The sequence below is a fragment of the Ornithorhynchus anatinus genome, chromosome 8, assembly GCF_004115215.2.
Source record: "Ornithorhynchus anatinus isolate Pmale09 chromosome 8, mOrnAna1.pri.v4, whole genome shotgun sequence".
Classification (NCBI taxonomy): domain Eukaryota; kingdom Metazoa; phylum Chordata; class Mammalia; order Monotremata; family Ornithorhynchidae; genus Ornithorhynchus; species Ornithorhynchus anatinus.
Genome location: NC_041735.1, coordinates 62,910,379 through 62,924,222, shown reverse-complemented (window position 1 = coordinate 62,924,222; position 13,844 = coordinate 62,910,379). Strand labels below are relative to the sequence as shown.

General features: G+C 42.6%; 1 protein-coding gene across 2 annotated transcripts; it reads right to left on the bottom strand.

Annotated features, from left to right (window-relative positions):
- Positions 1–4,020: 4,020 nt before the first annotated feature.
- On the bottom strand, positions 4,021–13,010 carry LOC100081874 (anterior gradient protein 2 homolog). Of its 2 annotated transcripts, none has more exons than XM_007661552.4 (8): positions 12,967–13,010; positions 10,499–10,645; positions 10,300–10,363; positions 10,003–10,055; positions 8,295–8,368; positions 7,369–7,432; positions 6,044–6,127; positions 4,021–4,489 (listed from the first exon to the last, which is right to left on the bottom strand). In XM_007661552.4, exons 2-8 carry the CDS (start codon positions 10,635–10,637, stop codon positions 4,440–4,442), a joined length of 528 nt encoding a protein of 175 aa, XP_007659742.1. In that variant the 5' UTR covers positions 10,638–10,645; positions 12,967–13,010; the 3' UTR covers positions 4,021–4,439. The 2 variants fall into 2 exon arrangements, with proteins under 2 accessions (XP_007659742.1, XP_028926675.1); XM_029070842.2 differs by lacking the exon at positions 12,967–13,010 and adding an exon at positions 12,128–12,216.
- Positions 13,011–13,844: the final 834 nt, after the last annotated feature.

Here is a 13,844-nt window from a genome sequence, read left to right as displayed (position 1 = left end):
CTTGACTTTTCAGTCCCTCAGTTTCCTCAGCTGTAAAATGGGGAAACTAGTTTCCCTCTAGACTGAAAGCTCATCGTGGGTAGGGAATGTCTGCTCATTATATTGTACTCCCAAGTGCTTAGTACAGTGCTCTGCACACAGTGCCCAATAGATAATTGAATGAATGAATGAATGAATAAAATGGAGATTAAATATGTTATTCATTCATTCATATTTATTGAGCACTTGCTGTGTGCAGATCACTGTACTAAGCGCTTGGAAAGTACAATTCAGCAACAGAGGCAATCCCTACCCAACAACAGGCTCACACCTCTTTCCCATTAGACTGTTGGTCCCTTGTGAGACAAGGACCATATTCAAACTGATTACCTGAATCTATCCCAGCAGTTAGCACAGTGCTTGACACATATGTGCTTAATGAATATTGTAATTATTTTAACACTACCTTTGGATGAGACTACTCTAGGCATCTGACTATACAATAATGAAAACATTTGGTATTAGGGTTCTATTTTTAGCTAAAATTGTTTCACATAACCCTATAATGGATAAGTAAATCTATTATATTAAAACAGGTTACAGGCTAGGGGGTAAGATTTCTTTTTTAAAGATTACCTCATCTGCAAACAGCAGCACAATGCCTCAGCCAGCTCACAGCCGGAAAACCAACAGAAATGTGACACTGCCTTTTTTTAGTTCCTTGTCCCTCCCTCACACTTCCTTTAAGTAGCTCGTAATTCTGAATAGAATTTCAGAAACTTGAATCATTCTTTTGTGTGCAGTAATGCAGATGGTATTTATTAAGCGGTTGCAATGTTCTAAACGTTAGGTGAGATGAGAATCAGGTCAGACCCAGGCCCTACTCCACAAAGAGCTCAAAGTCCAAGGTCAATTAATAATATTTATTGAGCATTTACTGTGGGCAGAGCACTGGACTTGGGAGAGTACAACAGAGTTGGTAGACTTGTTCCCTATCTACCATTCATTCAATCGTATTTATTGAGCATTTACTGTGGGCAAAGTGCTGTACTAAGTGCTTGGGACAGTTCAATATAACATCAGATAGATTCCCTACCCACAGCGAGCACATAGTCTAGAGGGGGAGATGGACTTTAAAATAAATGACAAATATGCACGAAAGTGCTCTATAATTGAGGGTAGGGTGAACATGAAATGCTTAAAGGGAACAGATTCAAGTGTCTCGATGGTGCAGGAGGGAATAAGGAAAAGAGGGCTTAATCGGGGAAGGCCTCTTGGAGCAGATAATAATAATAATGTTGGTATTTGTTTGGAATTCCGGCTCTGCCACTTGTCAGCTGTGTGACTGAATTATTTTCATAGTTCTGGGGTTGGTAATATTTAGCTGCTGTATATCCTTGTGATAACAGATGAGTAAATTTTGTGTTCTAAAGGGTAATATAGTTGCTGATGATTAAGGTACTGAGTAAGCCCTTAGCCCCCTCTCAGGGTCACACCTGTAGAGTTCCAGTACTCTTCCAATCTCGACTATGTGAATCAAAAAGAGGCATATCCATTCCATTCCTAGCTTGGGCAGGGGTTAGAGAGCGGAAGGCAATCTGCTACAAGTCAAAATTCACTTGTGCTGGGCAGCAGCTGCATGGGAGAGACTCGAAGGCGGAGATTCGAGTTGACTGCGCGGAAGGAGGCGGTGGTAAACCACTTCCGGATTTTTACCAAGAAAAATGCTGTAAAAGTGCTGTACTAAGTGCTTGGGAGAGTTCAATATAACATCAGATACATTCCCTACCCACAACGAGCTCACAGTCTAGAGGGGGAGGTGGACTTTAAAATAAATGACAAATATGCACAAAAGTGCTCTGTAATTGAGGGTAGGAGCCCAGAAGGGTGACACCTGAAGAAAAGTGGATCTATGGATCCACTACCAGAACAATTGCAGATAGAGTTGGGGGGTTCTGGGTTAGATGTGTCCATGGTGTCGCTGCGGGTCCGAGATTACTCGAAACCATAAGACAAGCCCTTAGTAGAGCGTTTTATTCATAATAAGCACTGATGTTAAATACAAAGTATTCAGGTGGGAAGCTGTCTCTGCTGGATATTCTTTTTAACCAAAGAGTAAGGAGGGTAGCTATCTTATACCCATTTTACAGATGAAGAAACTGAGGTCTTGAGGCCTTACGTGATTTATCCGAGACCTGAAGGGCGAAGCTGGGATTAGAACCCAGGTATCTTAATAACTGTGGTATTTAAACACTTATTAGGTGCCAAGCACATAGTACTAAATGCTGGTGTAGATCCAATAAAATCAAGACCAAACACAGCCTCTGCACTGAGGAGGCCTCACAGTCTAAGAGGGAAAGGGAGTAGGTATCTTATCCCTGTTTTCATAAATGATGACTCTGAAGCACAGAGAAGTTAAGTGACTTGGTTAAGGTCACATAGCAGGCATGTGGCAGAACTGGGATTAGAAGCTTTCTGACTCCCTAACCTTGTGTTCTGTCCACTAGTCCAGGCTGTTGTTCTTTTGCTTCAACCAGCCCTGGATTAATCGGGGGCTAATTGCCTCTGGATGAATAACCCACTACTAGATAGAATAGCAGAAGTCTGTGAGGTGCAGAATTCGTCTGAGAAGAAAAGAACAAATGTCTTTCAATGGACAAAACAAGTGAAAAAGAGCCACCTTTATATCATTCAAGAAACTCTGGTATGGGGGTACAAAGAGCAGTTTAGGTAGAAAAATTCAATCTTCTTCCCCTAAAATATTTAGTGGCCATGGTTGTCTCTTTGAACATCTAGAGTGAAATTGCTGGTCAATCGCCCTTGAAGACAATCTTACCTCAGCTACTGATGACGAACCACTGCCCCAAATAGCCCACTCATTCATAAAATAAGCTCCTATAGGGAAAGAGCAACATTCACACTGCTTTGACTCATTGTTCCAAATGTGTGATTCTTATATTCCGCTCCCTAAAATTGTATTTATAAGTGGGTGTTGTCCACGGAGGTTGGTGATTCTGCTTCACCTTTCTGGAGGGAGATTTTCAAAGGATCTCTCACTGCTGGCTTGAGAATTGGGATTCACAAAGTCATTTTGTGTTGGTTTTTTTTTTATCATTTTTGTTTTATCAAAAGGGAAACAAATCACAGACAGATTGAGGTTCCCCGAAAATTACACTCTCACCTTTGGAGTTATTTAGCTTCATGCAAGAATACCAGGAAAGCGGGTCTTGGCTTTTGAGAAGACCGCTGTGGCTTACTGCCCCCCAAATTCTCGGTTAAGGCCCCAGTCTCTGGCTCAGACACCTGGGAAAAACCAGGGACATGGATGAAGAAAGAAAATACAATACCACACAAAAGGCAGTTTCTACAAAAAAGAGCAGACTCCATGTGCCTTTTAATGATACGGACATCACTGTCTTGTGTCAGTTGAGCAAAAAGAATGGGCAACTTGGGCTTTTGATTACAGGTGGCCTGCAACATAGTAACTGCCAAATCTCCTGCCATTGACTGGCTAGCAAATCCTCCCCTTTCCATCATTAAGGAAGGAGGGGGCTTCAACCGCTTCAATATTATGCCAGGTTTATAATAATGTATTTAAGTGCTTACTATGTGCAGAGCACTGTTCTAAGCGCTGGGGTAGATACAGGGTAATCAGATTGTCCCACGTGAGGCTCACAGTCTTCATCCCCATTTTACAGATGAGGTAACTGAGGCACAGAGAAGTTAAGTGACTTGCCCACAATCACACAGCTGACAAGTGGCAGAGCTGGAATTCGAACCCATGACCTCTGACCCCCAAGCCCGGGCTCTTTCCACCGAGCCACGTTTATCCATCCATCTCTCAGACAATGGCATTTATCGAGCACTTTGTACAAAGTACAGAGCGGTTGGGAGAGTCAGTCAATTGCATTTATTAAGCACTTACTGTGTGCAGAGCACTGTACTAAGCGCTTGGGAGAGTACGATATGGTGCCGGGAGCTAATCACCTATGACTGCCTTTAACAACTATGTATTGGTGATACAAGTGGCCACATACATGGTTCATCATCAATGCAGCATTTATTGAATTCTTTCCATGGGGAAAGCAGTGTATTAAGTGCTTAACATGTTTTGTCCAGGATCCTCCTCCTGCCCTCAGGGTAGTGTTTACAGTCTCAGGGAGGCACTTAAAGTTGATTAGTGAAAGACCAAGTAAAAACTGAATAGCTTGAACACCCCCAAAGAGGATTTATTAAAAAAATAATCATGGCTTACTGTTGAAGCATACAATGAAACTTTTTAAAAGTAGTCGGTAAAAAAAAGAACTACTACAACATTAAACCATAATCCTAGTTTGACCAGGGACCAGTGCGCCTGCCTTCCTCGGATTAAGCTAAAAATCACCCTTCTGGGCTCCAAGAAGACTTGGTGGAAAAGGAACAGGTATCCTGCCTGTCAACCTTTCGATCGGTTTTATTTTTTACAGTTCGGTCTTCAGCAGCTTCAGAGCTTTCTTCATGTTATCCAGCACTAAAAGGAAGACACAGTAAGAAATGTATTTTCATTCCAAGGTACTGCTATGATTGTAATTATGCTTAATGAAATGGGCCAACCCTTATCAGAGCAGAACAGGGGGACTGTTGCTCTCTTTTCACCCGTTCTATCTCCCGCCCATTTAATGAAAGGACCGGTCACTACCTCCAAGCCAGGCACTGTCCACTCAAGATAGGTCTCAGCTCCCCACCTATTCCTGTTCCTATCTGTCGACTGATAGAGTAGGGTGGCGGGTTACAGGCAGGAGGTAGAGTGAGGCGAGAGTGCAATTAGTGTGGTAGGCTGAGGAGCCAGCAGAAATGACCCTGCTGCTAGTTTAACTCATGGACTTGGATTGAGGGTTTTGATCGGAAACCCGCAAATGTGATTATATCTATATTGGCAAAATAATATGCAAATATTCCCCACCACCACCAGGTTCCTGGGATAACAATTCTAACAGTCCTAGATGGAATGTATTTTATTCCTATGGAAATAAAAGCCTGCCTATGAAAAAGCTCCTAGAGCAGCTGGTGTTCATAGGCCCAGTCTACTGTCTAATGGAAAGGGTCGAGAAGCCAGAGGACTGGGGCAAGCAATCACTGGTATTTACTGAGCGCTTACTGGGTGCAGAGCACTGGTTGCCCATCCACCTCTGCATCAATCAGAAACTCCTCACCACTGGTTTTAAAGCACTCAATCACCTTGCCCCTTCCTACCTCCCATCTCTGCTCTACTACAGCCCACCCCACACCCTTCACTCCTCTAATGCTAATCTTCTCACCGGTACCTCGATCTCGCTCTATCTCACCGCCGACCTCTCGCCACATGTCCTGCCTCTGGCCTGGAACATCCTCCCTCCTCACATCTGACAGACAATGACTCTTACCCCCTTCAAAGCCTTACTGAAGACACTTCTCCTCCAAGAAGGCCTCTTTTTACTTTTCTTCAACTCTCTTCTATATCACCCTGACTTGCTCCCTTTGTTCATCCCTCTCCCAGCCCCACAGCACTTATGAACATATCTGTAGTTTATAGTAATGTCTGTCTCCCCCTCAAGACTCTAAGCTCACTGTGGGAAGAGGAATGTATGTTCTATTGTATTCTCCCAAGTGCTCAGTACAGTGCTCTGCCATTAGTAAATGCTCAACAAATATGATTGACTAAGCATTTTGGAGAGTACAATGTAAGAGTTGGTAGGCCTGTTCCCAGACCTCAGGGACTTTAGCCTAAAGGGAGGAGCTTTCATTCTAGAAGGCAGTGGCCTCAGCTTTACCCCTAACCTTCAGTCAAAACTGGAAAGTCATTTATTGCTCCTCTTTCTCTTCTGTGAAATGGGGGTAATACAGTTCTTCCCTCCCTACCTCCAAGGGAAGCTATGAAGAGGAAATGAGATAATTGATGGGAAAGCTCTTCTGAAAATAAAATACACTCTACAAAGAGAAAGGATTTCATCAGCATCATTAGAGAGGACACGAACGAGGCCCAGGAGAGGACATTCATTTATTTGGAACTGTTCTCTGAGTTCGTTCGGGAAAAGGCATTACTTACACAAGGCAGCATCCGAAGGCTCATAAGCGTAGAGGCGATTGGAATATCTCCCAGTGATGTCGGCTCTCACGGTCAGGGAAGGGTCTGCGAAAGCAAACGAAAGGGAGGTTTAGATTCTCAGCATATGGAGTGAGATGCCTACATCTTTTTCACCTCCCTTTCTTTGGAAAAACAGGGCAGTTCCATCTGTTTATACGCAATGTTGGGCGAGACAGACAGGTGCCAAAATAAGTCACAAAAACCTTACTGCAAGAACTGTGCAGTGATGTGAAAGTTGTAATAAGTCTCTTAAACCTCCTGGTTTAAAAGGGCTCAAATAGCAACGGGGGACGCTCGCCATTCTCTTAGCATGTGGAGAGGCTAGTTAGGCATGTTTGGGGGTAGTACAGACCATTAACACTATAGTTCTCACATGAAAACTTGCTATGGGCCAGGGATAGACTTGCTCTCTGCTAATCCTGTGTACTCTCCCAAGCACTTAGTACGGTGCTAGCACGTAGTAAGTGTTTTGTTGACACTCACTGATTGAAAGGCTTGAATGGGATTAGAATTAGGATTAGAATTGGGGGAGGAAATCAATCATATTTACTGAGCTCTACTGTGTGCAGACCACTGCACTGAGTCCTTGGGAGAGTACAGTATAATAGAGTTTGAAGACGTTCCCTGACTACAATGAGCTTACAGTCTAGAGACTGTAAAAACCCAGAGCTTGATTAGTTTTTAAACACACAGGGTTAGTGGGTTTGAGATTTCAGGCTGCTCAGTACAGCCCACGAATGTCCTTCTAGACCCACCAGCAGACATTTTTCCATTAAGCATTCTGGCTGGAACGCTATTAGGGAATTAAGTAATTTTCTACTTCTAACAATAAAGCCTGGATACAGTGTTATGTAGTGCCAGGAAAAAAAAAAATGGTTCTGCACATGAAGGAGACAGTGGACATGGCATGTACTATGATGTCAGTTCATAATGCAGGGGATTTTTTGAGAATGCAACCCCTGTCCTAGAACTGGGTGAATTCAGAAACAGGTGGCACAAAAGCGTCTGCTCTTACTGTTCTTACCATTTGCCCGATTCTCTTCAATTAGGGAAATGCAGCTTTAAGACATTCCTATTTGACATTTTTTCTCCCTTCCAACTGGCATCTGTTGCAGCTACTTTGACTGTTTTCAAAATGGCTTTTAAAACAACCAGAGTCAATCAAAATGGGTTCCATTTCAGCCACTCAAAATGTTTGTGATTGTGTTTGAGCACGCTAAACCTGCCAGCCTAGGCAAAATCCTGTCCTCAAATTTAGTAACTTAAAAGGGAGCCGTTTTACTCACCAATGAACATAATTCTTGGGACATATTGACCGTCGGGTGAAAGGTGCTTGTCAGTTGTTTCATACTGGAATGAAAATAGTACTTTAGGTTAGTCCATTCTCCATTTCCTGGAGACCACTGAAAGTAGTGTGGTCTACTGGAAAGAGCATGGGCCTGGGAGTCAGAGGACCTGGGTTATGACCCCGATTCCACCACTTGTCTGCTGTGTGACCTTGAGCCAGTCACTTAACTTCTCTATGCCTCAGTTTCCTCATCTGTAAAATGGGGATCAAATCCTACTCCCTCCTACATAGACTTTGAACTCCATTTGGGACAGGGACTATGTCCAACTTGAGTTTCTTGTTTCTATCCCATCGCTTAATACGGTATCGTATTTAACATAGATTAATAGCAACTGAACTGTAAGAAATAAAAGCAGCACACAAAATGCTTAAACTTGGTGGGGATTTCTAATCACTAAATTAAGCCGGTGGGAGGGGTGAGACTACTGAGGGAATTTCAGTCTCTGAAGACCCATCCTTTGGGGCTCCAGTATGGGTTGTGGGTTATGGTCTAACTGACCACCAGGTAATGTATGGAAATAGTGGAATCAGATTTAAAGAAAATCTGGGAAATAATAATTATGGTATCTGTTAAGCACTTACTATGTGCCAAGCACTATTTTAAGTGCTGGGATGGATATGAGGTAGTCAGGTTATCCCTTGTGGGGGCTCACAGTCTTAATCCCCATTTTCCAAATGAGATAATGAGGCCCAGAGAAGTGAAGTGACTTGTCCAAGGTCCCGCAGCAGACAAGTGGTGGAGCCAGGATTAGAACTCATGACCTCCGGGCTCTATCCACTATGCCATGCTGCTTCCCCCACCTCTTCAGAGACACCAAAACTAGGACTCCCTATGAATAAGGAAAGCATTTAAGTTCAACTTACGATAAGATTCAGAAGAACAAACTTTTCTGCCATTTTCTGGATTTCATTGCTTTCGGCAAACACTTTCTTCAGAGCTAGAATGAAATGAAAGAGATTCTAAGCATCCATTTGGCTCTAAGAAATGTATGCCTTTAAGAATTCTGACTCGATGATAAATGTTTTAAAATAAACACTTTTTTTTATTCTCAAATCAACCTGTCAGAATTGCTGATCTGTGGTTGAACTGCATGGGATATGGACAGTTTTTCTGAAAATAGCCATTTATGGCAAGCTACAGAACAAAACAGATGCTTGGAATGAGTAGCATTTTGGGGGAGAGAATGGGGCAGACAAGGAAATTGACTTGGGGAGCCCCATCTTTAATCCCAACTTTCATGATGTCCATGATGACCAGCCTGACTTGACGGATCATTTGGGCCATCTAACCATCATCTCTACTATCTGATTTACAACCCCACTGTCACCTCATAGAGATTAAGGGTAAGTGCCTAAAGTAATAATTGTGGGGTATTTGTTGAGTACTTGCAATGTGCCAAGCACTGGGGTAGATACAATGTGGCTCAGTGGAAAGAGCACGGGCTTTGGAGTCAGAGGTCACGGGTTCGAATCCCGGCTCGGCCACTTGTCAGCTGTGTGACTTTGGGCAAGTCACTTAACTTCTCGGTGCCTCAGTTACCTCATCTGTAAAAAATGGGGATTAAGACTGTGAGCCCCACGTGGGACAACCGGATTCCCCTGTGTCTACCCCAGCGCTTAGAAAAGTGCTCGGCACATAGTAAGCGCTTAACAAATACCACTATTATTATTATTTACAAGGTGATCAGGTTGTCCCACGTGGGGCTCACAGTTTTAATCTCCATTTTACAAAGGAGGTAACTGAGGAACAGAGAAGTTAAGTGACTTGCCCCAAGTCACACAGCTGGAAAGCGGCAGAGCTAGGGTTAGAACCCATTACCTCTGACTCCCAAGCCCGGGCTCTTTCCACTGAGCCACGCTGCTTTAAGCAATGGGGTAGATACAATAAATACAAAAACAAACAAAAAAACAGATCAGACACAATCCCTGTCCTACATGGGGCTCACAGCCTCAAGAGGAGGGAAAACAAGTATTGAATCCCCATTTTACAGATTAGGAAACTGAGTCACTGATAAATCAAATGACTTGCATAAGGTCACACAACAGGCAAGTGGGCTAGCTGGGTTTAGAACTCAGGCATCCTGACTCCAAGCGATGTGCTCTATCTATTAGTCCTCACTGCTACCCTGAGTTCGAGCAGGTGGCAAAGATGAAGAGGATAGCACAAAGCTCGCCTCAGGCAGCACCCGTCAGTCGGGGCACCCTGAAACAATGAGGAGGCATGACACTGCTAACCAAAATTACCCCATCTGTACAGTCTTTGAAAGGCAGCTATCTGCTGATCCATAAGAGCCTGCAACCAAAATTGCCGTTTCAAATTTCCCAGCGTTGCTTGGAAAAACATGCTGTCAAGTTTTGTACCACTAAGTATGACCGCAGGATTTTCTTTTCAGTGGGACATATTTCCAGCAAACTCAGAGAATGCATTTCCAATGAACAGCAAAATTTAATGTTTCAATTCTGATGGCCTTCGAGACTATGGGAGGTTTTTTTTTTTAGGGCCCTTGAATATTAAAAGACACTTTCGTCACTTAAGGCAGATTTTCCCCAAGAATCAGAAATATGAAATTACCTTGGCTGTGTGGACATTCCTCCAAATGGTGGATAATCATCAGCGGTTTGTTGCTAAAAAAGGAAAAAAGTCTCATAAATGACTCCAAAGATTATCTGAGGATACCTGCATGATATCACCTACAAAAGGCATGGTTAATAATACCTTTGCTTCATGATCCAATTTTAATATTAATGATACCTTTGCTTCATGATCGATCATAGGGTTGAATACTTTAAAAAATAAAATAAAAAACACTGGGTGGCCATACCGAGGCCTTTTGACATAGAAGAAAATCCCGTTTAGACTTTGATTTACCTGCTTTTGGATTTGTATAAGGCTTCTTCATACGTCTGAGTCCAGAAAAGATTATCCCCCCAGCCTAGACAGAAAAAAAAAATATAGTTTTTCATACATTTAAAGTTGCTGCCCACTAAAGGAAATGATCCAGTCCAGGATTATGAGGGAGAACAGGAAAAAGGCCGATTGTAGAGGAATAAGCCGTGAAATCCTTTACCTCTGGAGAGAGTCTGGGGAAATTTTGTGTGGGTATTCTTTACTTCCTTTTTCCCTCCGGTTTTGGAAGAAATGTCTTTAGCCAGAGTATGAGAGACAGCCACGAGGACCAGGAACACTGACAGGAAAATTTTCTCCATGGCAAACACTGAGAAGGTGAATAAAGCAAACAAACAAACAAAAAAAAAAAACAAGATTCCCCTTTAAAAGTATCAAGATTAAATCTCATCAGTAGGATTCAGTGAGAACTATCAGGTTAAATTAATCGGATGCTCTTCGTCTACACCACTGAGAATACGAGGCTAGAGAGAAATGGTCAATAAGCCAAAAATTGGTCAGTTAGAACAAGTGGCCTTATTCCACAGACTGAAATGTAATCAGTGAACACACAGTCGTGACTACAACCCCCTGGAGGCCAATATGAGGGAAAGATCCTGATTCATAAAACACCTCCATCTGATCGTTTGAATAACTTCTTTCACTTCCCATATCCTTCACATAAGTTCACTCCCCCTCCTTGCAGCCATTTCAGTTAAACTATTTTTTGAGTGTTTCTTGAGCACAGAGCACTGTACTAAGTGGTTGGGAGAATACAATAGGATAGAGTTGATAGACATGATCCCTGCGCTCAAGGAGCTTAGAATCTAGTTTTCCAATTAGAAAGGATGTACCGATGGGTAAGGACATGAACTAAAACAAGCACCTTTACAAGAAGAGATGAACAGGAAAAAGAAAAGAGTGAAAACTAAATCAGCAGGGTGCCATTCCCATCTGTCGGAGCATTTAGTACAGTGCTCAAGCGCTTAGCACGGGGCTTTGCACCTAGTAAGCACTCAATAAATGATTGAATGGATAAATGGGGAGGACCCCTCTACAGGGTAGGGAAAAAAAAACTAAATGAAATCCTTAAAATATAACCCCAAGAGTCTGTAAAGTGGAACAATCCGAGATGTGTTACAAAAGTAAATCTGGAACATTGGTTTGGCATAACGTTGAATTTAATCAAGTTTCCTGGAGCAGATTAGGACCTAAAAAGGAAATTGAATATTTGGAACATCTTAGGGGACAAAAGAAGCCCACACCAAATTTCTAATGCCAGATGATTATGTGGTTCTGAAATTGCCCCACTATTTTCTCTGAAAACACGGCAGTCACAGAATGTCTTTACTTACGAAGACCTAAAAGAGCAAAGAAGGAAAGTTTCATCTGTTCTCATGCCCTCAGTACTTAAGAACTGATGTCATCTTCCTCCTTGGATGTTTCCCTTAGTAAGTCCAACTCGCAACATTCCCCAAGTCAAGTATCTTTTCAGGAATTTAACTTGGACAAGTCTGTTATAATTCAATGTTTCTATAATCCAAGCCTCTGAGTTTTAGAATTTACACCTTGAATTTGTTCCACTTATTCCACCTTCCACAACCAGTTTTACATTACCTATCTTATTTTGTCTTCACAGCATTTCTGGGAGGAAGGAAGAGGCATGAATTACTATCCCCATTTCACAGATGAGGAAACTGAGGCTCAGAGAGGTTAAGTAACCTGCTCAAAGTCACCCAGCAGACCAGTGACAGAACTAGGATTAGAATCCAGACCCTCACATTCCCATCCTATGTCCTTTCCACTAAGTCACCTCTCCTTGCAGAGCTGGCCTTTTGTTTCTGCTGTGTCTGTTCTACTGTACTCTTCCAAGCTCTCAGAATAGCATCCAGCACACAGGAAGCTCTCCAGAAATACATCTGATTGATTCTTTCTCAGGACATTTCCGGGTGAATGGCCAATGTTTGAAAACATCTGAAGGTTTTGAGCTTTCATCCATTATTTACCTGGGCAGATGGCCCAATCTACATACTGTCTGACTCATGAGCAACAACTGACTCTAGTGCTAGTTTTTCTGCTCATTGGCAGGTGTAATTAAATGGCTTCAGCCACCCCATCTACAGCATTTTACCCCAAAAGCCTCCCTTAGGTCTGGGTCGGATGGCTCTCTTTGGACCGAGAGTTTCAGACCAGCCTCTACTGCATCGAAAGAGCAACCGGTACAAAGTTTGCTTAAAAAAAAAAGTTTTCCCTGAGCCGGGATGGTACATTCCAAGGTGAGAAATCAGATTCAGCTCTCCTGGGAGAACCAAGATACTTGTGGTTTAACCAGGAACACATTTACTACTGAGACTCAATCAGGAAGAAGATGGAGAAAAAAGAAAACCACGTGAGGCGGAAATTCCAATACATTTAGCCTTTGGGTGGGTAGGAGAGCTTCAAAAGGCTAACACTTATCTGTACCCAACAAAAATTCCCAATTTTTAAACCTGCTCGAGAAAACATATATCCCACTTGTTTTTGCCTCTCAGTGAAGGAAGCTACACTGCTCTTGGAATCGACTCATTCTTTATTCTTCTCCCCTGCCCAACGCCCAAGTACAAAGCTCACCCAGCTGGAGGCGTGTTTCTGAACAAAGGCCAGCAGGCTTACCTTGTTTCCCCTCCCACTTGAATGAGAAGTTAGGAAAGACTTCCGTGGTCCAGAGTGAGCCGAGCCGTGGGTTCAGCCAGCCTTTTTATGCTCTTGAACACACCTCAGACCCACCCACAAACCCTGCATTTGAATATCACGAACAAAAATACCTTTCCAATTTCTGTCAAGTGAAAGCTTTTCTGTAGTGAAACAGTTTCCTCTTCTGCAGAACTGAGCATTAAGAATCCCACCATCCTGAAGGAATGCTTTTAGGCACTGGGAAAAGAACACTTTGAAGGAGTTGTTTTTTTCAAAGATGGGCATGAGGCCAAGTCCAGGTAAGCTTAAATCAAGGCATTTGATTTGCCCAGACGCTGATTTGTCTTTATATGATTGGGTGAAAGTGTTTTTATTACTACAGGTGAGTTCTTTTTTTTTTTTTAGGAGAGAAACGCAAATTGGATGATTTAAATCTTCTATCTTTTCTATTTAGCTTTGGATGTTTCCAAGTCCCATTCAACCTGTTTTCATGATGGCCATTTTTTTGGATATCCCCAAAAGTGTGCTGACTACACATGTAAAAGCAGAAACTGTAGGTTATATAGTTTCTTCTGAACCAGGAAGCTTTTACATCAACACATTGTTTTGAGGCCACAAAAGCTCTAAATGCGATTTTGGATTTTTCTAGCATTTTCAATGAATCAAGAGTATTTAGTGAGTGTTTTCTCTGAGCAGAGCTGTGGGCAGCCTTTTACTTCCCAAAAGCTGGAAGTGCTTTCACATGGAGAATCAAGCTTTCAACTCCCAACATCTCCAAGCATCTGCCAGGCGATTACCCTTATTTCTAACCTTATAGGTGAAGAAGCTGAGCTTCTGGGAAGATTATCCGAGAACAC

What these genes read in the sequence shown, in the direction of transcription:
- LOC100081874 (XM_007661552.4), bottom strand. Translation starts at nt 10,637, where the DNA reads ATGGAGAAAATTTTCCTGTCAGTGTTCCTGGTCCTCGTGGCTGTCTCT. An exon ending in CCCAAGAATTATGTTCATTG is followed by an intron (nt 6,128 to 7,368) that starts GTGAGTAAAACG and finishes TTGCTTTCGCAG; the next exon opens with ACCCTTCCCTGACCGTGAGA. An exon ending in GCCTTCGGATGCTGCCTTGT is followed by an intron (nt 4,490 to 6,043) that starts GTAAGTAATGCC and finishes TCTTCCTTTTAG; the next exon opens with TGCTGGATAACATGAAGAAA.